The sequence below is a fragment of the Diuraphis noxia genome, unplaced genomic scaffold (assembly GCF_037042655.1).
Source record: "Diuraphis noxia isolate RWA-SAM2 unplaced genomic scaffold, SU_Dnox_SAM2 contig0004, whole genome shotgun sequence".
Taxonomy (NCBI): Eukaryota; Metazoa; Arthropoda; class Insecta; order Hemiptera; family Aphididae; genus Diuraphis; species Diuraphis noxia.
The window spans coordinates 49,922,987-49,949,974 of NW_028301714.1; the positions used below are offsets into that span (position 1 = coordinate 49,922,987).

At 29.4% G+C, this 26,988-nt stretch overlaps 4 protein-coding genes across 5 annotated transcripts in view; 3 read left to right on the plus strand and 1 right to left on the minus strand.

The window, feature by feature from the left end:
- Window positions 1-3,041: 3,041 nt before the first annotated feature.
- Window positions 3,042-8,011, plus strand: LOC149056153 (protein sneaky-like). The gene is made up of 3 exons (XM_089227215.1): window positions 3,042-3,286; window positions 3,345-3,540; window positions 7,396-8,011. The coding sequence occupies exons 1-3, from the start codon at window positions 3,189-3,191 to the stop codon at window positions 7,642-7,644; spliced, it is 543 nt and encodes a 180-aa protein (XP_089083341.1). The 5' UTR covers window positions 3,042-3,188; the 3' UTR covers window positions 7,645-8,011.
- A 4,231-nt stretch (window positions 8,012-12,242) lies between these two features.
- LOC149056154 (DC-STAMP domain-containing protein 2-like) lies at window positions 12,243-13,042 on the plus strand. The gene is made up of 2 exons (XM_089227216.1): window positions 12,243-12,461; window positions 12,752-13,042. The coding sequence occupies exons 1-2, from the start codon at window positions 12,243-12,245 to the stop codon at window positions 13,040-13,042; spliced, it is 510 nt and encodes a 169-aa protein (XP_089083342.1).
- A 32-nt stretch (window positions 13,043-13,074) lies between these two features.
- On the minus strand, window positions 13,075-17,596 carry LOC107164546 (uncharacterized). Its single transcript, XM_015512406.2, has 7 exons — window positions 17,308-17,596; window positions 17,104-17,230; window positions 16,880-17,029; window positions 15,806-16,030; window positions 15,033-15,300; window positions 13,720-13,867; window positions 13,075-13,639 (listed from the first exon to the last, which is right to left on the minus strand). The coding sequence occupies exons 1-7, from the start codon at window positions 17,364-17,366 to the stop codon at window positions 13,600-13,602; spliced, it is 1,017 nt and encodes a 338-aa protein (XP_015367892.1). The 5' UTR covers window positions 17,367-17,596; the 3' UTR covers window positions 13,075-13,599.
- Window positions 17,597-24,610: 7,014 nt separating this feature from the next.
- The window catches only part of Pdk1 (Phosphoinositide-dependent kinase 1), a 161,837-nt gene continuing 159,459 nt past the window's right edge, over window positions 24,611-26,988 (plus strand). For both annotated transcript variants that reach the window (XM_089225193.1, XM_089225194.1), the window contains exon 1: window positions 24,611-25,044. The gene's annotated coding sequence lies outside the window, so the exon portion shown is untranslated. The remainder of the gene's footprint in view (window positions 25,045-26,988) is intronic.

A 26,988-nucleotide genomic window follows, 5' to 3' on the forward strand; every position in this document is an offset into this window, starting at 1 on the left:
ACGCTGCTACCACAGTCATTTTTTAAACGAGGTATAAATATATACATATATGTAACTATCTATTTATAAATATTTAAATTAAGAGAAGATAAAATGTAATTTTACAAGCAAACCACATATGGTGGAGTTTAGGAGTGGCGATGTTGTTACACATCTTTTCAATCCAGCTTTTTTAGCAAATATTATTAGCACTTGGGTCTTTATAATATGCTGTCAGCACTTTATTTAAACAAGGATCACGTTTATCGTTCGATCGACGTTGATAATAATAATATGTTACAATGTATAATTTTTGTGGAACAAACATGGTTTGATAGACAATAGTAATACTACTGGCAACGCTTAAGAACTTCTCACTTGCTAACTCGGAATAGTTTAGATCAAAAATAAGTACACCGAATTGTTATGAAAAAACAATCCAAATAATTCACACTGTAAATGAACAAAAATTAAGCGTTTAATCTTGTGAACGAGAACTAAATGCCATAGTCTGGGGAATTTTTGAATATCCAACTCTGCGTAGCGTTATCGCACAAACAGTCTACAAAATTTTGGTTAAATTAAACAAATTATAATCACATTCGTCCTACCGACCGCTGTCCATCGGCAACAATTATAATAATAAAAAACTATTTCAAGCCGTCCGATCAATTTTTCATGTTGTGAGCTCGGTTATTGAATGCATTATAAACTATCATCTATTATCTTTTTTTTTTTTTATGTTTTATTCAATCTGTTTCAAAGGAGAACAATAAGAATAATTGATGATAGAAGCTAAGATAAAAATAAAAATAAAAATAATATATACAATGGCAGATTTGGCGGATTGTAAAGGCCTCCCAGTGGAGGTACTACGACATGAGTGAGATTTTCTTAGGCTAGGTTATTACTTGTTATTGTACATATATTCACTTAGGCTGGCAGGTCACGACACCACTGTCTTTTTAATCTTTTAGTTGGATTACCTGTGATAGAAACAGATGATAGGTCAGAGATTAAGGGATTTGTATGGTGGGCTAGGCGGCTATTGAAACCTTTATAATGTGTTTTCGCTAATTCAGAGACATACGGAATTTTAAGGTCGGAGTGGAAGGTGTGATTAGAGACAAAGAATGGCGCTTTAAAAATTGTACGTAGAGTTTTTGATTGGAATCTTTGGATGCGGTTGATGTTGGAGATTTTGACAGCGCCGCATAGTTGGATCCCATAAGTCCAAATGGGCCTGAGTAGGAGCTTATAGATCAGGAGCTTATTAGAGAGTTTCATATGCTTAGATGTTAGAAGTGGACGGAGGAGACGGAAGCGGTCGTTAAGTGTACGGGTTTTACTAATTATGTGAGGTTTCCAGGTGAGGCGGCGATCAATAAGGATGCCGAGGTAATCATCTATTATCAAATATTATATTATTTAATTTCTTGTTATATGCATCTTTGCGTAATTTTATTGAAGCTCCGTGTTCATATTGCGCAGCCATGATGGGCTCTAAAAACGAAATCAATAAGAAACAAATATACCTACACAAGCGGTTTGCAACTAGTAACACATGTATAGGGATACCGACATTTTGTCTACATCGGATCCGAATAAATAACAACGGTTAGTTCGGTATGGATTAACAATCAGTTGAATGGTGGGCTGGGAAGTGGAGCCGGAGATACTGATTCGTATAAAGCATCCGAGGTACAACGACGTCCCGTTGGCCGAAGAAAAACATTCGTATCATTCGTAATTCACAAAATAATTTACTGCAACGTACACATAAGGTATACCAAAGCGTATAGTGCCTATTATAACATGTATCTATATATAAATAATAAATAATGAACTGCAGCATGTGCAAAACAAACGGAGACTTTTTATTCAAATTTCATCCATTGTTCTAAAATTTCGAACGGGCCAATAACCCAAAAGAACCGTTTCTGAATTATTCGTATCTCCATTGTCTACTGTAACATATGTAACCGATGGAACTGCGGTCGAGACGTCCGTCACGAGATTAAAATAATTAATAATTTCAACGAAATTAAGGCTAACAGCCAACAGATGTAGTGAAAGCCGATTTTTTCGTGAATGAACCTACTACATCAGTGTTATTTTCCTGTTAAGATATTTTATACATCAAAACGTGTGAATAATTATTATGAAAAACGTGTTTCAATAATTTATAATATGTTATATATTCCTTTCCATGACCACCAAATTTCATACAAATAAGTATAATATTTTCTATGGATAAGTCATTTAATTACCAGCTGTTATACCAAAGCGTAATATTATATAAAAGCTAAAAATGAACACTCATTGTTATCGGATGTCTAAAAGTTAATGTTTTTTTTTTTACAATACTTAACACTCACTAACATTTCAATAAGTGTACCAATACTAATTAATCTATTCATCACGTTGTTTAAACTATATATAATAAATATGCATATAACACTTCAAAATAGTCTTTATTATTACATAATATTGAGATAGTAACTTAACTGTAGGATAGACAAGCTATAGTTGCTTTTGCTTTCAAAACATCACGGTCAGAGGTCACCGTGGTCGTAGTAGTTTCCGGTCGCTTATCTTTTCGAGCACAAAAGAGACTGCTATTTATACAGATAAATTAATTTCGTTAAGGCGGCTCGCGGCTGTAGCAATTATAATTTATGATTTGTTACGCGCAAACTTCATAATATGTAAATAACTTTAACATTGTCAAAAATATGTACCTATGCCTAATAATGTATACGTATTTCTGCATGCCGATAATTAACTCATATAAATTGATATTCCGCTCGTATAGTGTTGTTTGAATAATATGTCGAACATGAATGGACTCGCTATTGTGATATTTTGCGCTAGGTATGACTTTTATTTCGAGGTTGCGGCTTAACTGCGCAAATCCCACACATCACGTGATGACATCCGTTCGACGTCTTTGTGTCGTCATACGCATAATAAGAGGCCAATGTATATAATTAAAACACCTATACAAATACGTGTGTCGTGCGTACCATTATTATCTTATTACGTGTATAGTGAGACATGAGGGAGCTGGTTCTTCTCTGGATAAGCCGTATAGATATATCTTAGTATATGCACAAAGATTAATACACCCATTCTCGTGTTTTTTTTTTTTTTTTAATTACGACATTCAGCCTGATCAATTTCGGGACGCTTACGACGTAACCAGGGACATGATGATAGATTTTCGGGAGAAGAGGCGTACGGCCGAATTTGTGTTCGTATGCATACGCCGTCTGCTGGCATTTTCATTTCTCAAAATACTGTTGGAGTGAGTCCGTGTGCCGATCATTTATGATAGTTATTTTCTTCGTCATTATTGTTTACAGCAGTCAGAGTTACATGCACAAATACCTAACGGACATCGAACACGATAACACGTACGTGACCCGATATTACCGGAAGATCGACGCCCGGCGCAAAAATATTGGAAAGCACACGTTGCTGCCCCTAAAAAAAACCGAAAAGAGCAAATCGATCGACTTGAGAAGTTACAAACTGGTTAACCGCGAGTGTGACCACCTGGTTAGTATATAAGTATCTCATTGTTCACTTGTGTACCTTTCGATATCGTTTTCGGTGCAACTATCTCGTAAACAAGTACACGAATAGCTGTATTGATAGTGTTTGAAAATCGCTGGCCGAAATATCTATGCCTATATTTTTACCTTACCTGCGTATAAATTTAAACGATTCGAAGCCAAATTTGTTAATAGGTAAAAATCGTTTCTATAGTAATAATAATATGAATATAGTGTGCAAAAATAGTATTCACAATATTCATCATAAAATAATTAATTAGCAAGCGATTTCTCCTCTCGTCGTCTTTCTTCAGTAACATAGTGACAATAACTTGTATTTTATTACTATTGTTTAATATTTTGTCATTTCGTTATGACGGTTTATTTTTTATTTTTTTTTATTTTTATTAGGTATATTATTATAACTATATTACGGCAACAACAACCACAGTGAATGGATTCATTATTTTTTATTATCATACATCTCCCAATCACGACACCAAATAACTGAATTTAAAAATACTATGCATAACAACCAGAGTTGGGTATATATAATACGTAGTAAAATAATAGTAATAATTTTTCGTTCGCTTACTGTAAACTCAAATATGATTTCGCTTTAAAATCCTAATAAAATACATTAAGCCTCTACGTGCCTAATTAATTCGATTACGAATGATATGTCCTAATGTACCGCTTTGATCACCCGCATAATGCTAAACATGTATCCGAACGTACATAGGAAGGGCGGCGGATGTTTCATCAGAAACCTCCCGGTTCGAATATGTTGATATTATAGATATACATCATAGGACACATTGACTCCGAACCATCCACCGCCACATAAGTCCAAATTTTGTAAATTTGATGGCTTAAAGGTTTGACGTTCAACCACGATGTTCGGTGACTGCGGATTAAACCTATCCTAAAGCACATCCTGCGAATCTCTCGTTTATATAATACTATAATCTTATATTATATACGACTCTGGTCGTATTTGTGTGTGACGAACAAATCCAACCACACAAACATGAAAGTTTAATATTATTATTATTGTGACATAAGCATACTAAACGCATCCACGTTAATTATAAATTAACAAAATCCGAAACTTAATGATAATGACAAACGTTCGACGTTAATACGAACCAAAACTAGGAATAATTAATACTATATATGTCTACCTAAGCTTTTGGATAGAAATTTGATGCATTTTCATTACATCTTGCTATTATGATATTATGTCAATATCGTCTAAATATATGCGTTTACGTGATAGTCGCAAAGGGTAAAATAACAATAAATTAAGAAAAATACATAATTACTTTCTACTTTGATAGACTTTCCAAACGTTTAACCTGGTGCACAAAAATATACTGATCCTCAAACACATATGGTTAAAAACTCGAAAAAAAAAGAAATTAAATGACGATAATTAAAGTTAGTATACCCAAGTTGTTCTTAAAAGAAAAAATACAAGCGATAACACAACTGCATTACTACGATAACATATAACAAATCACGCATACATAATATATGATATAGTATCTATATATAAATGCAGTATGGTTATTATTTAGTATGCCGCATACTAAGAAAAATAGTATTAGTATAAAATAGTATATTATATATTATGTATAATTTTGTTTATTATTTAAACACACTAACATAGTATTATTACCTAAACTTTGAGATGATTGTGCCTCATGTAAGTGACTGCTAAAAATGTAAATTGTATAATTATTTTGCCATCAGTTATTAAAAAAAAAATATTATTTATCTGTTTATACTAGGTCATTATTTGAATCGCCTAAATAATAATATAGGTAATATACCTAATGTATTTATAAGGTAAACATTAGTGTGCTTATGTTTTTATAATGCATTTAAGATTGGATATAGCGTTATAATAAAATTGATATATGGTACTTGGGGTGTGGGGGCATAGCCCCCACGGGTCTGTTTCATCTACATAATTTTAGCACCCCCAGTGTTTGGCCTCTAGTTGCGCCTATGAGTATGCGGCCAGTAAATTCAGTCCATTCGTCCAACTAGGCAAAAGTAATAGGTACATGTTATATGTATAAGTACTAGATACCATCGTCCGCCAAGGCCCAAGGGCGCCCATAGTTAAATTCTCAAGGGGCGGACAACATTTTAATTTTTCAATCTATTTATAAAAAGGAATGACCACGAGGTAGGAAGGAGTTTACAATTTTACATTATATAATATATCAAACTGGAAAATTAGAAAATAATAATTATTTATCCAATTAACCATAAAATTAATTTATTGAAATATTGATTTAGTTAATAATAAAAATTGGACACTTAAAACATTAATTATATTTGTTAAAATATTAATTTACAAATAAAAATTGTAAATTTCTTTTTTCAACGCCAAATATATTTATTACTTGTTCTACATATTCATTCTCTAACTAAATAAACCAATTTTTCATAAACAAATTTCAGATTTTCATGCTATATTAAATTAAATTTTTAAATTCTATTTAAATAAATAGATTCTGATCACAGTTAACAATTTTTCAAGATTTTTGACATTTTCCAGGAGGGGGGCATGTTCCGCCATGGCCCCTCCATCATATGTGCGTCCTTGCCGCCCACCAATATAGCAATAAGTACTTATGAGTTATAAATTATAATATAATAATATGTATAGTTGATCCGATTTAAGTTTGATAAATGGGCGGTAGGTATAGACGATTGATGTTGCCAAAATAGTTTTTACTTTTTAATAGATATAGGGCTGGTTCTTAAAAATCACCGATTCCGATTTTGGTCCGGTTCCTAAAATTTTACTTTTGGTTATCGACACCAATTAAAAACTTTTTATTTATATTCAATGGTACTATTATGAAAAATTTTTATTCAAGCATTTAGGTTTTTTTGTTGAAGAGCACCAATATCCTAATATTGTTTTTGGATTAGTCTGTTCACAGGTAATATATAGATAATTATCATCATTCGATAATAACACATTTTAATAATATACGAATGTTGATGGCATGGCGTCTAGGATAGGCAATTTAGCTACACCAGTGTCGTGGACATCTTTTCGCTATCTTAAAATAATCATTATATGGGTTATAATAACATATTATATTTATTTTTATAATAAGTATAATGACATTTTTTAAATACTTTGATTAATTTTAAGCTATTACATATTTGTACCACAAATTAGCCTGTACACACTATTTGGCAGTATTTAGGTTGATATTTACTCAAAATGTAACAACAACAATGCATGCTATAAATAATTTAAATAATTCATACTGTTAAAATAATTAAATATTGATAATGCAAAAATTCAATGTTATCGAGAAAACTAAACAAAATACCATATTTCTTATACTAAAAGTAAATTATTTTAATAGCGATATGAATATATTATCATAAAATATACTTACATAGTTACATATAGTAATATAGGTGACAAATAGTCTTCACTCGGAACCGTTGTTTGTATTTTGTATTTGGTTTATTATTGAATTCAAATTCAAACATTAATTTCAATTACTTACTCAATGGCGAGGTAAAGTAACCATCGAGTATTAAACCCTTTTTTTTCCTGTTCAAAAACCAGAACGGGTGGGAACTGTTCAGCACAATACTGCCACCCGTCCCTGTATCGTTGATTCACCGATTAAGACGAGTATTATACCCTACACGTAATGTACAGCGGATCAACTACCTATTTCAGCCACTTCCCCATATAATTTCAATTGATCGAACACAAATTAATCTAACACTGACTCTGATATAGTATATATTGAATACAAAAGTTAACTGTAGTAAGTAGGTACTGTGTTAAACTCGTGTATCACTGTTTCAGTTCAAATCGTTGGTAAAATTTTTGTTTGAAATTATCGCTGCCTCGTCATTGGTTCTATTGGATATCGTGTTTTACGAAGCATTGGACGTGATCAGAAGACACGCAAAAATCGATTACTTCCAAACCGGACATCACAACATGTACATTAAAGTCAAGGGCACCGGTATGATCGCTAACTTACTCAGGTCTGTCGTGGAAAGGTTCAATTTCAGGAAAAATATCACCGTCAACCTTAGCAACGAAAGTTAGTACAATCCTTATACTCTACAGACTACAGAGAGTAGGTATATCATCGTAATCGTCGCAAACTACTGTATACATATTAATATGCAGATCAGGCTTACCAAGTAGCTATTATTGCATAATGTTTGGAAATAACGCGTATACGAACGACCATTTATCGTGTTCGTATTTTGGGAACGATCCGTAAACGTCACTTACTTGTATCGAATACATCGTGAATCTGAAAAAAATCATATTTTTAAGAAACTTGGATAACCTTAGGATGTTAAAATTTGAATTCCTTTTTTAAATCAATTTTTTTATGTTATTATATCGAATATCGAAAAGTTATCTACATGGTAAACATACATCGATTTTTAAGTCGTAGGTGTCTTAGAAGCTAAAAATTTCATTTGACTAAGAAGAAAGATATACCAACTGGTATTGCAAATTTGCACGTGGATTTAAATATATTTATTTGTTTGTTTATATATACAAAACTGGCTTGTGTCCCAAGACAATAAAACAAAACAAAATAATTACAAAGTATTTGATAATCAGTCTTTATAATGTCTGAAACAACAACAGCAGCAACATATTAATTAAAAATTAACAGTGGGTCCTAATTGACGATGCGCATAATCCTGAATTAATCATCCTATAAATGCAATATAACCAACCTAACCTACCTATATTATAGAAATAAAAAAAAAACATTTCTTAATTTCAATTTTCTTACAACTGAGATTTTGCTAGATTTTGAACTAATTTTCATATTTTCCTCCGTCTTCTCTTTATTAGGATTAAATTATCAAGTATCTTTAACTTCAAAATCATTAGAAAATACTAGTGGTTGAATGATTCAGGTTCAGATGGTATGTAAAAAAGTTTTTTTTTATTTCGGTGAGGTTATGTCTTCAGCTGGCCTATTTTTTCAAATTGTAATATCATGTCACTCCAAGGAAAATTTTACCCTCATTTTGAAAGGTAAGTCGGGTGATTTCATTTTGAAAATCGAATAATTTACATTATGTCACAAACTACCATCAGCTATCATCAGACTTGCATTTGATGGGAAAGCTATTTGAATCAATTTTATTAAATCACATTGCGCTTATAGGTACTACGCTACCAGTTCTATCAGTCGATCACTATACAAGTTGTTCCCATGGTATTAGGACTATTGCGATTTATTTTACTACTTTTGTACAGGCAGCTTTTGAATCCAAGTTTATATGGTACAAACTGAATTTTCAGAAGTTTTTAATAGATAGATCGTGGTTCTTTGTTCTTTTATATTTGATTTAGAGTGCTTAGATATCACTATATCAGTGAACAACTTCTATCCTGGATAAAATCCTATTTGAGTAATCAATTCGGTTTGTCGCTTTAATACGCACGTTGTGGTATTCCTCGGAGTATTCACTTATTACTTACTTTTCCCGGGACAGTTATTTCTCTTTATCAAGTTCTTCATTTTGCTGATGACACAAACATATTCTAGACTATTTTGAAAATTGAAGATCGTCTCGTTTATGAATAAGTTTTAGTTACATTTATATTTAAATGTATAGTCCTTGGCTTTACTATCAATATTATATTTTAATATTAGCCACTAGGTACCAACTTACATTAAAGACACGATTAGTAGATATAGGTAATCAGATTTTAAATTCAAATACAGGAACACTTAAATTATTTTAATAAAAATGTAATGAATAAATCAATAACTATATTCAACACATTCCAAAAATGTTAAGTTATAAATTAAAAACAATAACACAAAAATATTATTATGTGTTGTGAGCAGAAAAAAAGTTAACGAAGTAAACGAGTTATCAATGTCCAACTGTTGCTTTGAAAAATACTTTTTGTTTATGTTTAGTGTTTTCACAAACATAAAATATAACGACTGCTATATTGTCATATTGTCCTATCGTTACATTAATTAACGATGATAATAAGTCAATCAAAACATATTAATATTTATTAAAGAAAAACATATACACGGTCATTATTTAATGATCTAACAGTCATATTAATCAATTAATATATAATACATAATAATCATTTAATAGTAGTAATAAAAAAACAACAACAATAATTTAATCATAGGTACTTATGTTAGTTATTATCACAATTATAATAGGTATTAATTATTAATTATTATGTGCCTTCACGACTACACAGACACACAGCTAATACAATCAGTATTTTTCTCATTGCGATGTAATGATTTACACTATATATAATAGGTTATTACTAATATATTGTGATGGGTACCTACGAGGCTACGAATATACTATATAATACCTAGGTACCGATTTTAAACATAAACAACATAATAGTATTATACTTACAATTATTACTTAAAAGTATTATTCTCTCACCAAAAGTTAAATCCCCAATTATCCGTGTAGGTATAATTGAAAAAATACGGATAAAATGAGGGATTATAATATTACTATACAGTAAACGTAGATGAGAAAAACAAATAAACATGATTACCATGGTCTATATCTATAGTATTTTAGTTTTACTACTATAAATTAGTGTCTAATTTAATTCGTCGTCATCGTTAACTTTTAATGGGTGTCGTTAAATCCAACGTAGTTATAATATCGTATCTGGTGGAGACCAAGCCGTGATACGTATACGTATTATACCTATACCTACCTACTTACATACTATATTATATCGTTTGTAAATATCGAATTAATTATTCGACATCTTTTGATGACTAAATATTAATTACGCAGTAAATTATATGCCTATGTATACGTCATGTGTTTATATATTTTTAAAGACATATAGTCGTATCTACAATATAATATGGAAGTCGGGAGATAATAGAATACTTATTATAATATATTGTACATCCGACGAAATCGTAAATACGCTGCAATACGTATCATTATACTTGCTACAGCAGTACAGCTGGCTATAGGTAACACGTGCGACGAACGCCGAAACTTGTAGACAGTCACAATATAGCCATTGTAGTACCTATCCTCAATTCACATTAACAGTTTTTATCAAGTGGTGATCAGGCGACATAGTTTGTCACCCCCGCAGAGTTCAACCATCTGTACTCCTGCGGTCCTGCGTAAAGTCGGCCACTGAAGTTCCTTTTTAACTTGAATAGAGTATAGGTGATGGCTTTGAATTAAAATCTAGCAGATAAAAGAGTTGTTAATATTGACATGTATTAAATAGTAATGTTATATTATATAATAAATTATAATAAATAATGTATATTTTATACAGTACACAAGTCTGTTCATGTGTTATGATAAATTGAAATAAGACACCTCGATTTCACCTACCATATAATTTGATCTAGCGTAGATAATATTAACTATATTTCTATAATATAGTATAGTAAATACATAATTTCATAGTAATTATCACGATTTGGCAGTTAAATCTTTTGATTTATTTTTAAAATTTAGCTACATCCTAGTTGGATCTCGAATTTAAAATTGGTATACTAGCTGGGTCCCAAATTATTTTAGTTATTACACTATTTGGGTCCCAAATATTTTTTGTTTTTACTACACTGTGCTAACATTTCCCTTCCTATTTTAGCAAACTTGAATCAAGAAATAGAACTGACTATAATCTATTTAAAGTTTAATCTAAATGTACAATTAAAAATGTTTTCTACAGTTTACTTTTTTATTTTTAGTATATTCACTATTAAAAATACAAATTGTAAGAATTTTACAAACTATAATTTAATGAAATATTAGGGACAATACCGGGAAAAAATATTATATATTTTAAACATCAAAATACAATTTTTTTAATGTACACATTGTTATATTATATATAAAAAAATTGTTTAAATATATCACTTTTGTGTAGGCAAAGTGTATACGACATTAATTATTGGTATTGTACTTAATATATTTTAATTACCTATATCAAAATTTATAAAATTTTAATAATTTATATTTTTAGAACAAAGAAACTAAAAATAAACTGCAAAAATCATTTTTAAATTCGCTATTGGTTTAAATAGACTTCAGAGTCTTTTAAAATGGATTGGAAAATGTTCCTATAGTTTAATACTCAGGAAAACTAGTAGGTATAATACCTAAAATAGTAAGTTAAGGATCCAACTAGTTTAGTGCCTGCAATTAACCCCTAGTACTTGAAAGTTGGATCTAACTCGAATGCGCCGCAAAATTTGATATTTTTTCACGTTATACGCTAAGAATATAATACATTAAGTTATTGAGTGGCGATTGCGGCGCGGCACCATAGATAGGCAACTCACAATACACCACTTGGTTATGTATCTTTAGTAGGTACATAATACAAGATTTTATTATTAGTAAGTATTTATCACAACACACCAAACATGATGTAACATCAACAAACAGCATAAACCACATCAAAAAAGCCTCTTTAAATCCTGAGTGTGTATAGTTTATGCAAAATAGTAAGTGTATACAACCTACTACAATAAATATTAAATACTCGGGGACACGTCATGTCATCGACACTTATATTAATATTATTTATAATACTTATCACCAGAATGGTATCGTGCATTTATTTCGTGAACTTACTCATATACAGTTTGTCTTCCGAATCCGCACAAGTTGGACGCGTATTACATGCACAAGATATACGGCACGTTAATGCTGGTGTTTGTCATGACCGTATTCGCCGGGTACTCGGGCCGGCTAAAACGACTGATCTGTGCGGTATTCTTCAGGAAGAGAGAAAAACGACGCGTGCTGTACCTGTACAACGAGACATTAAGGAAGCGAACGGCGTTCTTTAGGTACATGAAGCAAAAGGTGTCGAAGTTGGCCCACGAAAACAAATTATCGGTTGGTATCCACTTCCCGTGTAGGTACAGTTGAAAGTCAAAAGTTATACACTACAGAGTACACACGCAATTCAACGGACAACTTCGGGGGGGGGGGGGGGGGGGGGGGATGATGTATACAATATGATATATATGTATATGTATATGATATATACAATGCATAAACGATTTACAGATATAAGGCTTTTATTTTAGAACCATCGAATCGCGTTGACTTCGTAACAAACTCTGACGTCATTCATTATGCACGTTATCTTTCATTTCCATTACCCACTTCTTTTTATTAATCAGGAAGATCTTGACGTTTTTCTGATGTTGAGACTAAAGTTCCCGACACTATTCGGTTGGCTGACGTGGTTTGCGTGTGGCCGTCGAAAATGTTTGATTTGTGGTGAACTAGAAACGGTTGCCGGCAAACAGTATGGTTGCAACACCGTCGGTTGCGTTTATATACACTGCGAACAATGTTGGAAAGATGTTGGCGTCTGTTATGCCTGTTCAGACACATTCAACAAAGAAGACGACGAATACAATTTAGAAGTGGATGTTACTACCGACGGTTATGTCGACACTGATTATTAGGAATATAAATATAACATATAACATACAATTCATTTAAATCACATCATTAATTTTAATATGATAAAAATCACAATATTATAATAATAAAAACAAAAGTAAATAGATAAATTGTTTAAATTGTTTAAATAAGTTACAATTGTTAAATTATAATTTGCATATTAATAGAAATTTGATATTATTAACTTTCTATATAGATTATCGATACATTTACTATTTTTTCATTAACTATGTCATTTATATTATGCTACAGTTAGACTTCTCTACTACGATCACAATAGGAACCAAAAAATTACAGCTTTACAGAAATGATGGTACCTATATGTTTAGAGATCTTTGAAAGTAAATTATTAACAGAAGTTTTACTGTATTGCACTATTTAATTTATGATATAAACTACTTTATACAAACAAAACAAACTAAATTGTACACAAACGTATAAAAATAAAAATTATTAAGTGATCCACTTATAATATCAATTTAACAATAAGAAATAAAATATCTCCAAATAGATTTGCAACTTTTTTATATACAATATAATATATATCTGTTTATATATTTCAATCATCAATGGTTATAACTTCATTACCTAGATCACTCCTAAAATACAAAATTAAACAAGAATAAAAGTTCAATAATTGTAAGATAATATATTAATATGTAATATTTATAATACTAACCGAAATTCACGTTCAAGATTATTATATTCATCCATAAAAATATCCTTTAAATTTGTTTCTAGTTTCCATAATGCTTTATTAAATATACTTCTTTTTAATTTCTGGGAGCCGTCAATATGTTCAAAACGAATATATTCAATCCACACTTCTAAAAATATAATATAATGTATATCAACTTCATGATTTTTATTAATGTAGAAAATTATACAATTCATTCATTTGTAGCACAATAAGTATAAAGGATATTACATTAATTAAAGGGCTTGTTGGAATTGAGAATCAACCATCTAGTGATGGTAGTTTGACATAAGATTAATAAGAAACTATGATATGTATTAAATTAATTTAAAAATAAAGTCTTAAGGCCATTAATGCATAATAGTTCTTGAAATTTCTATAGATAGTTGATTTTTAACATGAGGGTTGGTATGATTTTAATCATGTCTTCTAAACTGGGAGTAGTGTAGTTTGAGGCATAATTTTACTGACTATTTTTTTATTGAGATGAGCAAAATGCCAATTAACGTAAAACTAGGTTGGGAATGACAAAGGTACTAATAGCTATATAACATTTTGGTAATAATACCAATTAATGGTATTAATTGATTTATTATTATTAAATACACTTTATTTAACAATTTGCTTTTATGTTTATAGATAATTTTTCTCAAATTTTAAACTTCAAATAATATTTGTATACTAGATTATTCCAACGGGTGATTGCATCTCGCTAAACAAATATTTCATACATAATATTAATCTTATGTCAAATACTTAGGGCTATATTCGATAGTCAAAAATATGAATTGAAATAATTATAATTATATTGAGCTTATTGTCATTTTTTTTTTTTGTAATTAGTGTAGTTTAATCTAGAAAAATTAAATTCAGAAAATGGCATACCTCATTTGGCACCTCTCAAAGCCATTTCTACTTTATGGTATAGTTCTTACCTGTAATACTACAAATTTTAAGATTTTAAGGGATGCTATCAACTGAAATTGTAATGTTATGTAGATTGGCTTACAATTTTTGTGGGAGAGTACTAATTTTTGTAGCTTCATCACTGCTATTAAAAATGGATTTTAAGACTAAAACTCATACCCCTCATAAAAATCTACTTAGAAAATATTATAATAGTTTATTTTTTTTCCAACACTAAAACTTTTCAACAAATTATATACAATAAATATTTATGATGTAAATCAAACTTTAATTAACTGGAGATGGTGTGTAGTGGCCAGGTGGATTAAGGCATCAGTTGCAACACAACTTTTAATCTAGTTTTAATCTAGAAATATATCTATCCTTACTAATGTTATCACTGCCAAACAATGTGCATGTAGCATCAAACAATTTTCTTATAATTTCTACATCAATATCTGATTCCTCATATTCAATGGCTATCATTGTTAAATACAATTTACAACATGCTGGCTTTAACAATATTAGTTTAATGAATTGGGTACGAGTAAAATCTATGCCTTTAAACTCTATACACCATTCTAAATATTTAGGTCTGATTTCCATAGAAATATTTTCGTATGATATAATTGAGCCTTCTTCAAGTATTGTTTGAACCTATAAAAATATCAACTCATATAATAAATAAGCATAATATTACATTTATATTTTATAGTGTTGTGAATTTATTTATGAATTGATCGTATATTTCATTTCATAAAAAAAATCTATGTAATAATATTTTCATTCTCTGTCTAGTGCAGGTTTCATGAATATTCGCTAAACATTTAGTAAATCAATTGTGTGCTAATGGTCACTAAACATAGTTTAGTGGCCACTAGATTGGAAATGTTATTGAATTATTAACTTAATATAAATTTTTCATGAAACCTGACATAAGTGAATTGTTCTTTTGATAAAAATTTAAAAATTTAATAAGAAATAGAAAATTATTTAACTACCTATACAATACAATCAATAAAGAAAATTTAAAAATATATATATAATTTAAACATTAAGAAGACATTTTTTAAAAAATAAATTTTTAAATAATCAAATATCAAGAAGCGATTCATTATCAGTTATAACTTATATTAGGGATATAATTATAAGTGTATCATACCATATCTGGACGCCTTCTTTTCAAATGTCTAATTAATATCTTCCATAAAGGTAGTGAATTATTTTTTAATAAACGAACACCTTCATGAAAAACCTTCATCAGCTTATCTAAGTTGTTTAATTTCAAATGAAGCTTTAATAGTTGTATCCAAATTGTTTGATTATCTCCTGTACACGAAACAGCATCCAACAAAATATCTAATTGCTCAGCATTTATACACAATGTCTAAAAAAATAATTACTTTTATAACTTATTGGTCATTAATTTATTATTATTATTGTTATTATTATTATTATTATTACTACTATAAATACCAAATTAATAATAAAAAAACACCTTGTGAAATTTGTTCAATGTTTATTAAATTATGGATTCTTTTTTTCTCATTAACAATGAATTCTTTGAAATTATTTTTAATCATCATTTAAAGATACTTAAGAAACTATCTTTTATGAGTATTAAAGTAGTATAGTATTTAGTAAATTAAATAATGTGATTAAAATATATCAAAATCAAAATTATTTTTAAAACATCAATATAAAATGGCACAAGTAGAATATTTGAAATTAAAATACTTGAAAATCTTTCTTTTATAATTATCTACTATTATGAAATAAATTAATATTGAAACAGCATTAAAAGCTACTTAAAATAATTATATAATAAAAGTAATTCTATTTCTTTTTATTATGCGGTAAAACATCAAGATAAATGACATACACTGGTACACTTTAATAATTTTTCTGTTAACTCTTAATAATTCTTTGATCAGGGCACTATCTTAAGGAATAATCATACTAGCATTTTACACAAATTATCACTTAAGGTAATAATATAGGTAAAGGAAAAGTATTAAGCTGTATGAATTTAAGTATACATAAGATAATCTAACAAAATATTTATTATTTCTATATAAAGTTATTAATTGGTTTAAGTAAATAACTACGTACCTTGACTCAAAATTGCTATACCAATCATTAGACTTTAATAAACTAATAATAGAAACTCACAATAAAATGTATAGAATAACTTAAAAAATTATAAAAATGAAAAATACTTAATATGTTCACCTACGTTGTCTAGACAAAAATTGATATAACAAGATAACAATTCCACTTCGATGGAAAACAATATATGCATATGATCAAACAAGTAAGTAATGCGTTTGCACAAACTGACTAGTATTTGGGTATCGATAACATCATCAGTCTTCTCCAACTCATCCTATAAAATAATAAGAATGTTAACATCATACACAATATTTAAAACATTTTTATGGTTGTGAAAATAAAAATTACTTTGATTTTGTGTTTACAAGCATTAAGCAAACTCAACTCTACTCTAAACTGCGACAACAACTCATGCTTGGTGATCACCTTGTTAGTTATTTTTTCATTGACTGATATACGGTCATTGTTCAGCTCACTAAACAAACCAAAAAGGTTAGGTTGGGCAAACATTGATTTATTGCAGTGTTACAAAATATATCAGTGTATACTTACGTGAACTCATCCCATTTCAAAATGTTATATTTCTTTAAAAACTCATTTTCACGATCCATTCCGTTTGGGTAACTAACAGTTGCAATGGTTTGTTCATATACAAATAGAAAAATTAATTTTATTAAAATAACAATAGCTGAATGCTAACTTTTATGTATTAGTTAGTACATTATGGGAATCTAATTTTTAAGTCTTAACTCTTTTAGTCTTTTATACTCTGTAATATTATGTTCAATGTTGTAGTTCTGTCTAATTAGTTTTCTTATCATCACAATCGTATGGTAAACAAAAACTAACATATTATAACCTCCAAACAAAGAATAATATTACCCTATACCTCCATAATCTATAGAGAGTAGGGATCAACTTCAAAATTCTAATACAAGGTATTAAATATAGATAGTTAAAATAAATTAATAATAATATACACAAAATTGATATTGTATTTTGTGATCGTGACAGGAAAATATGTTAGTAACATAATATTATCTTACAAGCTTTTTTAGAACAAATTACTAGTGGAACTAATGTTCAGTGGATAAATTGGTTACCTACTGAAAGAAATATTTTTTGAAGCAATAATGAAACATTTTTTCATTATAACTAAAGTAATTTATAAATAATACAATTTACGATAAATACAAGACGGTTAATTAATATTTTACTACACGAAATTATAGGCAGGCTTACTATACAATATTTATAATTTTCTGTACTTAAATAGAGATCACCTGGCGTTATACGATAGGCACTAAATATACAGTTTGTAGTATTTAAAAAAATATAAATTCGATATTGCTCAAAGCTTTCTTGAAATAAATAAAAATTTGGTTTCTGAAATAGGAATATTGACCAAGATGTCATTTCCATTATCACATGACGGTATTTAACATACAAATTATACGGCACATAAACATGTAGACATAATATAATATAGTTAAGTTATAAAGTTATACATGATATTATAGTGTTATATGATATATATATGGTAGTACGTTTAAACTATATATAGCGTCTTCTTAATTCTTAATAAATAAATACATATTTCACTTCACAGTCTTGCACATAAGATAGGTAGATATGTTTATTTGTAAAGCATTCAATAATCATTTTTAAAAATTTTTTTTAATAATTAATAAATTTGATATCACACTCATCGACATTTAGATGAAATATTGTAGATTTTCCTATTTCTTAACTTGTATACTAGTTTAGATTGTTCAATTGATAAGAAAACAAGATTAGGTACATAAACTGACAGAGTCCAATAAAAGATATTAATATATGATATATCATATTATATTAAAGTATTAAATAGAACTTTTGTTACTAAACTTTAATAAATAAAATATAGCTAAGTAATAATATTTATTATTTTTTTTTTTTTTTTTACATAGATTAATTCACATAAAATTCATTTTACTTAAATATATCTGAAACTTCAGATGTTGAGGAGGAAACTGTCAAAAATATCAAATCAACTCTATTTTCATAAAAAATCTGATTTAGATACTTGATAAAATATTAATGAGTTTATATTTTCATAGATTCACCTATTATAATATCTATGCATATTTTCAACTAATTTGACTACAAAATAATGTGCTATTTTTTGAGTTTTTAACAGAATAAATAACTTGTACATTTTATTTAAAAAAAAAAATTATTATTCCATTATAGTAGACACATCAAGCCCATTCAATAATTTACATTTTATTAAAATGTATTTCTATCCTTTTATTTATTTAAATTTGCAGAAATATGAAATTGGAAATCTATACTGTAAACGAAGCTTGTTTATTAGTTTTAAATTGTAAATACTAGGAATGTATTCATAATTTACAAATTATATTGTTTGAATAATTTATTGTATGATGCAATATCCTCATGGCTCACATTCTTGGATTGCGACTATATTTTTAGGGAGTCATGTTAAATATTGATATAATTTTGTATTTTTAATAATATACAAAATATTTAATATTAGATTACATTAAAATATATATTTTACGTATGATTTCGAATATCGATACAATATTTCCCATTATGTACCTAGTCATATAAAATACACAAATACACAAATATTGTAGTTCAATGTTCTAATTTAATTTTTTCATTGGTCATCATCCACGACGATTTCAACTTACAAGATACCTACGTCCTACATGGCATCTCAATGGAACCATAACGATGTCGCTTGTGAAACTAAAATTTATCACAGAAATAGTGACCAACAATGAAACAAAAATAAAAGGTTATTAGTGTGGGTTTATCAAAATAGGTCATACAATTAACATTTTGGAAACATCTATTCGAGGCCGTCTCTAAAAAGGGTGATTTCACCCTTTCTAGAGCCCTTTTTAATAAGCTTAGTTTTGTTTTGATCATAAAATTTCAATTCACATGGTGAAATGGGACAGGCATACTTGTAGTACTATATATGCTATAATATATTACATTGTAATATCTTTAACTTAAAAAAAATAGAAAATCTCAAGTGATATCTTAAAAAAAGTCGAAATATTTAGAAAATTTTAGTTTGTTTCGTAAACAAATAAGTAAATAAAAATTATTAGACCAAATATAATTTTTCGCATCAAAACATTGTATTAGCGATAAACTCTTATATGACGTATCAGGATTTTCTACTACTTCCGACTCGCATCATTGACCTGTCATTTTAATATAAGTGCCGAGGTAAACATACATAAACTCAATCCATGGTGTAATACATTTTATATCAAAACAAAATTGTTTAAAACCATCAATCATCATGTACTTATAAGTTATTGGTAAAAGACATAAGTGTATAACCAAGTTATATGTATTGTGTAAATACCTACGGGCTATGATGTGTATATACTATATAATCTACATTTTGATCACGCTGAGGATATAGCTGTATATAGGATATCCATACGTCGCAGTAGTATTATTATTATTCAATTAAATTAAGACGTAGTTCGAAAAAAAAATATTCGTAACTGGTATTGTTATTTAAAAGAAAATATGTCTGTACTATTTCATATATATATATATATGTATATAGCGACTATGGGTGAACGTTGATCTCTTACAACGGTTCCTTGTTGATACAATATGTTATATTATGTCAAGTTTCATGTAAGTTATGAGGTAACTTATTTATTATTGTTTTTGCCAAGGCTATAACCTATATTATAACAATAAACATTATGTATAATATTGTTTATTATGCGAATGTCTTCAAGCTATGAACATTGATAAAGTCGAAACCAAATTTTTAGTTCGCTGATAAAATACTGCTCAGTGCTCATACCATCACCTAAAAAGTATAAAGGCTAAAACCTAAAACATTATTATTTTTCACTATTTCAAGTTCTTCATCAGATAGCTGTTTCCTTCATAATATTGATTAATTATAATATAATGACTAAATCCTACGCTGTGCATAATAATAATAAATAACAATATCATCACACAAACACACACACACACACACACACACACACAACACAACACACTACAAACATTCTATATAGCCTTCGTCCTTCCGTCACCTACGCATATAGAAAATCCATTGATTGACGCGCACTAGTCAATGAACCCTCGGAAACTCATTGTTGTTGAATATAGCGTATATTATACACTTATTATATACGAGTTGTGATCGTCAGTACTTTAAATTATAGCATAATTATAATAATATATATTAGATTATTACAAATGTCACAGACACCGATATTGGGATTAATGCGTTGTAAACAGTACACTTGCACGACAATCGTAATGGATTTATAATTTAATTTTTTTTTTCACAGTAGTTTTTAGCTTTGAAATTTATATCAATCAAACACGATTTATGAAATACATAGCTCAGTAATAACGTAAAATCTATAATACAATTCTTAATTTGGTTAACAGCAGAATGGGCGTCAATGTCATATACATATACAATATTATAATATTCTTTTCAATCAGGTATGAGTGTATTATCACGATTTTTACTATATTATTATTATCCTCTAAAACCAAAAGTATCCTAAGCTGATATTTGTATATATTAGAAGCATTTTAATAATATTAGTATTATGTATTATATTTTTGTATAAGAATCCCATCATGTAGAAATTACGTCCTAGACTTTAACGGAAATAAAAACATACTACATATATGAATAGGAAGGCTGTTTTTGTCTCGGATCTATTTTTTCCTAAGCTTATCATCGTTTATAAATTATTAATACCTATATCATAATTATAAATATAAAATCAATAAAATTTAATTGATATTAAAAAACTAAATAAATAAACTGTTTTAGATATAATAATATTTATACGTAAATTGTACGAGGGCATCGCCCTTCATCGGGATACTTGTTCAGAAAATCTCATGGATTTTTTAACTGAAATATTTTTATTAAGCTATTTGATTATTTTATAGCCCAAAATACACCTATTTATTTAAAGTTGTGTCAGCACCAAATCGATAAGCACAAATCGTTTTTAAACGAATCTGAAGTTCAAATTTTGAATTTTGAATAGAAATTGTACACATAATTTTGACTTGAATAATTTCGAGCACATTTTTCGTATTAAGCGTCCAAAATACATTCAAGAAATTTACGTTTTACTATATGTTTCAAAGAATATAGTTCAGATTCATATTATACTACGGTTTCCTAATTGGTTAACATGGTTAACTAGAGGCATTTTTCTAGGGGTCGGGCTATAATTATATTAGCAACAATGATCTCAATAGGTAATTCTTGGTATTTTAAATTAAAATATGATTAAAAAACTAGTGGGAAGAAATTAATTAGTTTAATAGCAATAATAATGGTGACAACGTTCCAGCCCAATCCTGCGCAGAAACAAGGTTTATACTAAGCGGCTGCAGGTGTTCAGCAAAAAGTGAAATTTCAAATTAGGTTATGTTATGACAATGGAACTTTTAAACGTAAAATTTTGTTTATAATAATGTTTATATAATAATATTTTTAAATTAGAAATACTAATTCATAGATTTATTTTAATATTAATAGCGAATAAATAAGAACAAAGACCAAAGACGTATTAAGGGATGGAACTTTTTGAATTAACATAATATAGTATTTGCGTTTATAATAACTGTAATCTATTTTAAATTTATAAAATATATTAATACGAGTATAAAATAAAATAAATATTCAACCACTTTTATGAATATTATAAACATAGTTTATTTAGTTAACACTTTTAAAATTAATTTTCACTGCATGTAGCCAAATAGATTTATATTGCATGTTGCAATAGTGAACAGATTTATGTTTAGTAATTTCTATAACATAAACTTTCTAAATTATGTATTGATTTCTACTTCTTCTTAAAATTTAGTAAGTAATTGTTAATCATGTCAAAACGTTTTTTCTATTTGATTATTTATAATATTCTCAGTAGTCAGTATACCATATAAGGAAAAGTCGATGATTTTGGACCAGTATCTAAATTGGACCACCTCAATCATTACTCAACTATTAAACAATGTTCAAAACATTTATAAATGTATTTAAGACCGTCTTTGGAGTTATCAAATATATCAATCATCATTAATTAAACTAAATCACATAGGTAATAAAAAAAGATTAGCGTTTATGTTAGTTTTTTGAAATATTTTTGAAGGTTTTAGTGTTAAATAGTTAAGTAAACTATACTAAATATGTATACACGGTTAAAGGACAATTTCGTAAAGAAACTAATCGTTTAAAATGTATTTATTTCATTTATATTAATATCAAAATGTATGAATCAGCTTTAAAATAAAAAAAAAAACAAAGTTGCTTAAATTGAACCTCCAATATATTATATAGCTTCCAAAACTAGACCTTTATAAAACTAGGTTAATTTGTATTAGCTATTATTGATTTAAGTTTTTAATGAGTATTAAAAATTAAAATACTTATTTTGTAAAAATATCCGATTTTATTAATAAAGAAATATTCTGGATTTCTAAACTTAAAATTTAAATAATTTAAATTTTCGCCTCATCGATCACCGCAAACTCGTTTTCGTGATTGGTTTATAATTATATTTATTACCGATGTGATATTTTTTGTCTATTTATGTCATCATATGATTATCAGTAGTATTGCCATTAAGCCCGATATATTTTTTTCCAATATCTCCTTGACCAAAAGACTCATGCCACTAACTCTATATGTAGTACCTAAAGTAAATTATAGTATAATTAATTATATTATATTATGTAAGTACAACACGTATGGTAGCTGAATAGCTGATGAATAATATGTAGGAAAATACTAAATATCATAATAACACATTATGTAGTCACAGGCTCACAGCGGCTCGTAAACGTAGATCGATGACAATTTTAAGCTATTGCGGTCGGTGGCTATCACTTGGTAAACTTGTATTGGCTGCGACACTGAGCCAAGTAAAAAATATTTGTAAAAATCCACTGGTGTGTTGCCGCTGCACTGGCATACCCTGCATTGAGGCTGGTGCACTAGCGTACTCTGGCGGTCATACGCTGTCACACAAATATTAATTGCATTTGTTTCACACCAACAGGCAACAAGTCATCAAGGTGGTCGCATAGTATGAGAAATACAAAGTATGCTCAACTCGAACCGTATTTTCGTTCTGGTGTGCGCATGTGCATTGCCTTGTGTTTTTGTGCATCCAGCAATTAAATGTATACGTGTGACGTCACTTTGAATTAATTGTCAGTTGCGTAAATAAATTAAACATTGTCCCTTAAAAAAATATGCGCAGTCGTATAATTGAGCATACTTCTTATCCATTATACTATATTACTATCAAAGTAGTATTAGGTCCGAGTTTCGTAATTATTAATTTTCGTGTGTACATAATTTAACCGTAATTTGATAAATGATCATGATAGTTTCTAAGTGGAGCTAAAAACCCTTAGCATTTAATGTAGATTCTACACAGTATTAGAATATCATCAAAGTGCATTTGATTTTTTTTTCAACAAAAATTTGACGAAAAATCGATAAAATGTCAGCAAACATTTCATGAGGCGCCATCCAGTGGAACGAGGTTTAGTGTCCGCAAAATCTCAAAATCGCATTATTTCGAGAAACATTCCGAATGATTGGCGTTACCGACTATGCTGCGGTAGAGTTGAATAGCGAAACGATTTTGAAGGTTTCTGAGACACGGCGCGATCTGCCGGCGCACAAAAAACGCTTTTCAGCCATATGATAATCTTGGCGTAGTGGCGATATTATAATATTGTGCACGTGAGACTCGGGCAAGAGGACGATTCTCGTTATCACGGATCTAGCTCGTATAATCGTGTTAACCCATTTATCCATATGATTGATAACGTTGTAGTTCTCTCGCCAAAAGTCCTTCGCGTGTATACGATATACGAGTGCGTGCAAAAGTTCAAAACCGAACAATAATCGCGGACAGGACGGTAACATCATAGCGGACGAACAACCGGCATTTTTGTTTATCATCACATGACGTTCATTATTTTGTTTCGATTTTACACGTTTTTCTTTTCGTAAGACCCTGTACCGCGATCTCAAAGTCCGGACCGTTTCACTGGACCACAAGCTCGGACCGTAACCGACGGAACTGGATTTTGGCCCGTAATATTCGGATGCGATACGATGCCCAGTGAACTACGCCACTGCCATTTCCGCCTGCAACATCCTCTGCTCGCCATCGTACTACAACGCCACGCTGTTGACCAGATCTGTCATCACTGTCGCCATCATTGAATCGTGTGAGTACAAAATAATATATACATTCGACAAACACGTTGAGCTTCAGTAGTAGTGATATTGTAGGTGTTATTATTGTTATCTGACGGTGTGTTGCGTTCATTTCGTCTTAACTCCGCCAAAAACCTCTTCCTTCACTGTTCTCCTAGATCCCTCCAGCGAGGTCATCGCCGTCGTCGTCACCCTCTCCGCGACCTTGGCCCCGTTACCGTACCCGGACGTGTCCGATAACGTGTCAGGCAATCGATGACGTCATGACTGCACTGTTTATTGCGCCATCTCTGCGCATTATTCGCGGACGTATACATCGACTCTACGTAGATAATAATAAGGTTGTCAGCTATTGTCGTCACCGCTCATCAAAATTACGTAGAAATTTCGTCCCCGGCCCCGAAACGTATCGTTGTTGGTTACGCTATTTGTTACGCTGTAGGTATAATATTCATTGATTATTGACGATAAGTCGTACTTACGAGGACACTCTGTAAGGTCAATTCGTTTTACGATGATTACATATCTACTTCGTGGGGCGTAGGTGGCCAAATCCATGTATAACGTGTTGGTGGTCACTGATAATGTAGAAATATGAATAAAATGCATTTTAGAACATCTTATAGTTACGGAGAAATGGTATAAATGATGGTAGATGACAGGCGGGGTCATTTATTAGCCATAATAGATCGTCAACGTCTTTCTCTTGTATAAGTTATACAGTATAACTATATGTATAAGTGGTATATTTAAATACTCTTATGAATTATGATAATACCAGATACTTAATAACGCTTATTAATTAATGTATTCGCTGTACGACCATAATATTATGTGTATGAGGGTAACTGAGAAAAACAGCTGTCCTAACTTTACATAATTCTGTGGTGTAAAAGTCCACTTTCCTACACCGTTATCATGCCGGTTGTAACGTTTTCCTGGATGACCCTTTTTTGTTGTGCTAGTTAATGTACTCATATTTGTCGTTGCCGTTGTCTCACTATAGTCATACGACTACGATTTATTTAACAATCCGTCATAAATGACATATTTGTTGGACACGGAATAAAAAGTGAGTAAAATGTTGCACGTCACATAAATTACACAGATTTCTATTTCACACGACCATTTACATTTACAAAATTTTAAATCATCTTACCACCTCCACCCCCTTCAAACTAGTACCGCTTCTCTGATAGGCTCTAGCATAACGATGAAATAAGTACTAATCCACAACGTAATACAAAACAAAAATACTTTTTGGTTAATCGATTTTATGAAGTAGTACATACTATGATTTTAGAATCCGAGATAAAAGCATAAGAAATAGCTTTGCTGTATTGTGATATGATTCATGTTTCTTCATTGAATTTCACAGTAAATATTTTTATGAACAAATATCCCTGTATATTATGTATAAACAATTCCAATTTTAGGAAAAAATAATTCTATATTTTTAGAAATGTATCTAATATGTGCTCAAAATTATTATAAGTATTATGAAACAAACTTTGAAACTAATTAAAATTTGTGTTTTTAAGTATTTTTCAAAACTTTTTCATTTTAAATTTAAACTTTTTTTTAAACTTGTTCATTTTTATCTTATTTTTTATAATTTATGAACTTCACTGTTCCTACAAGCCAAATCAACAATGTTTAATTGTTGTAGTTTAAAAAGTGTACAGTAATCATTCATTTTTACAATCTCATTATATTATATGAATATGCAGGTACATTTCATACATAGGTAATTACAACCATTGACTATTGACTACGTTGATTTCTCGCTTAAAAATACTGTGTCTGGAACATGCGTGAACGAATCTTTTGTTAACTTATGTCTATTTGCAATAATCATTTTTTGTTAACCAACAAAAAAATATCTTTGAACTGAATTTGAAATGAAACATGTTAGTGCGGAATATTAATAATAATACATAACTAACAAAACACCT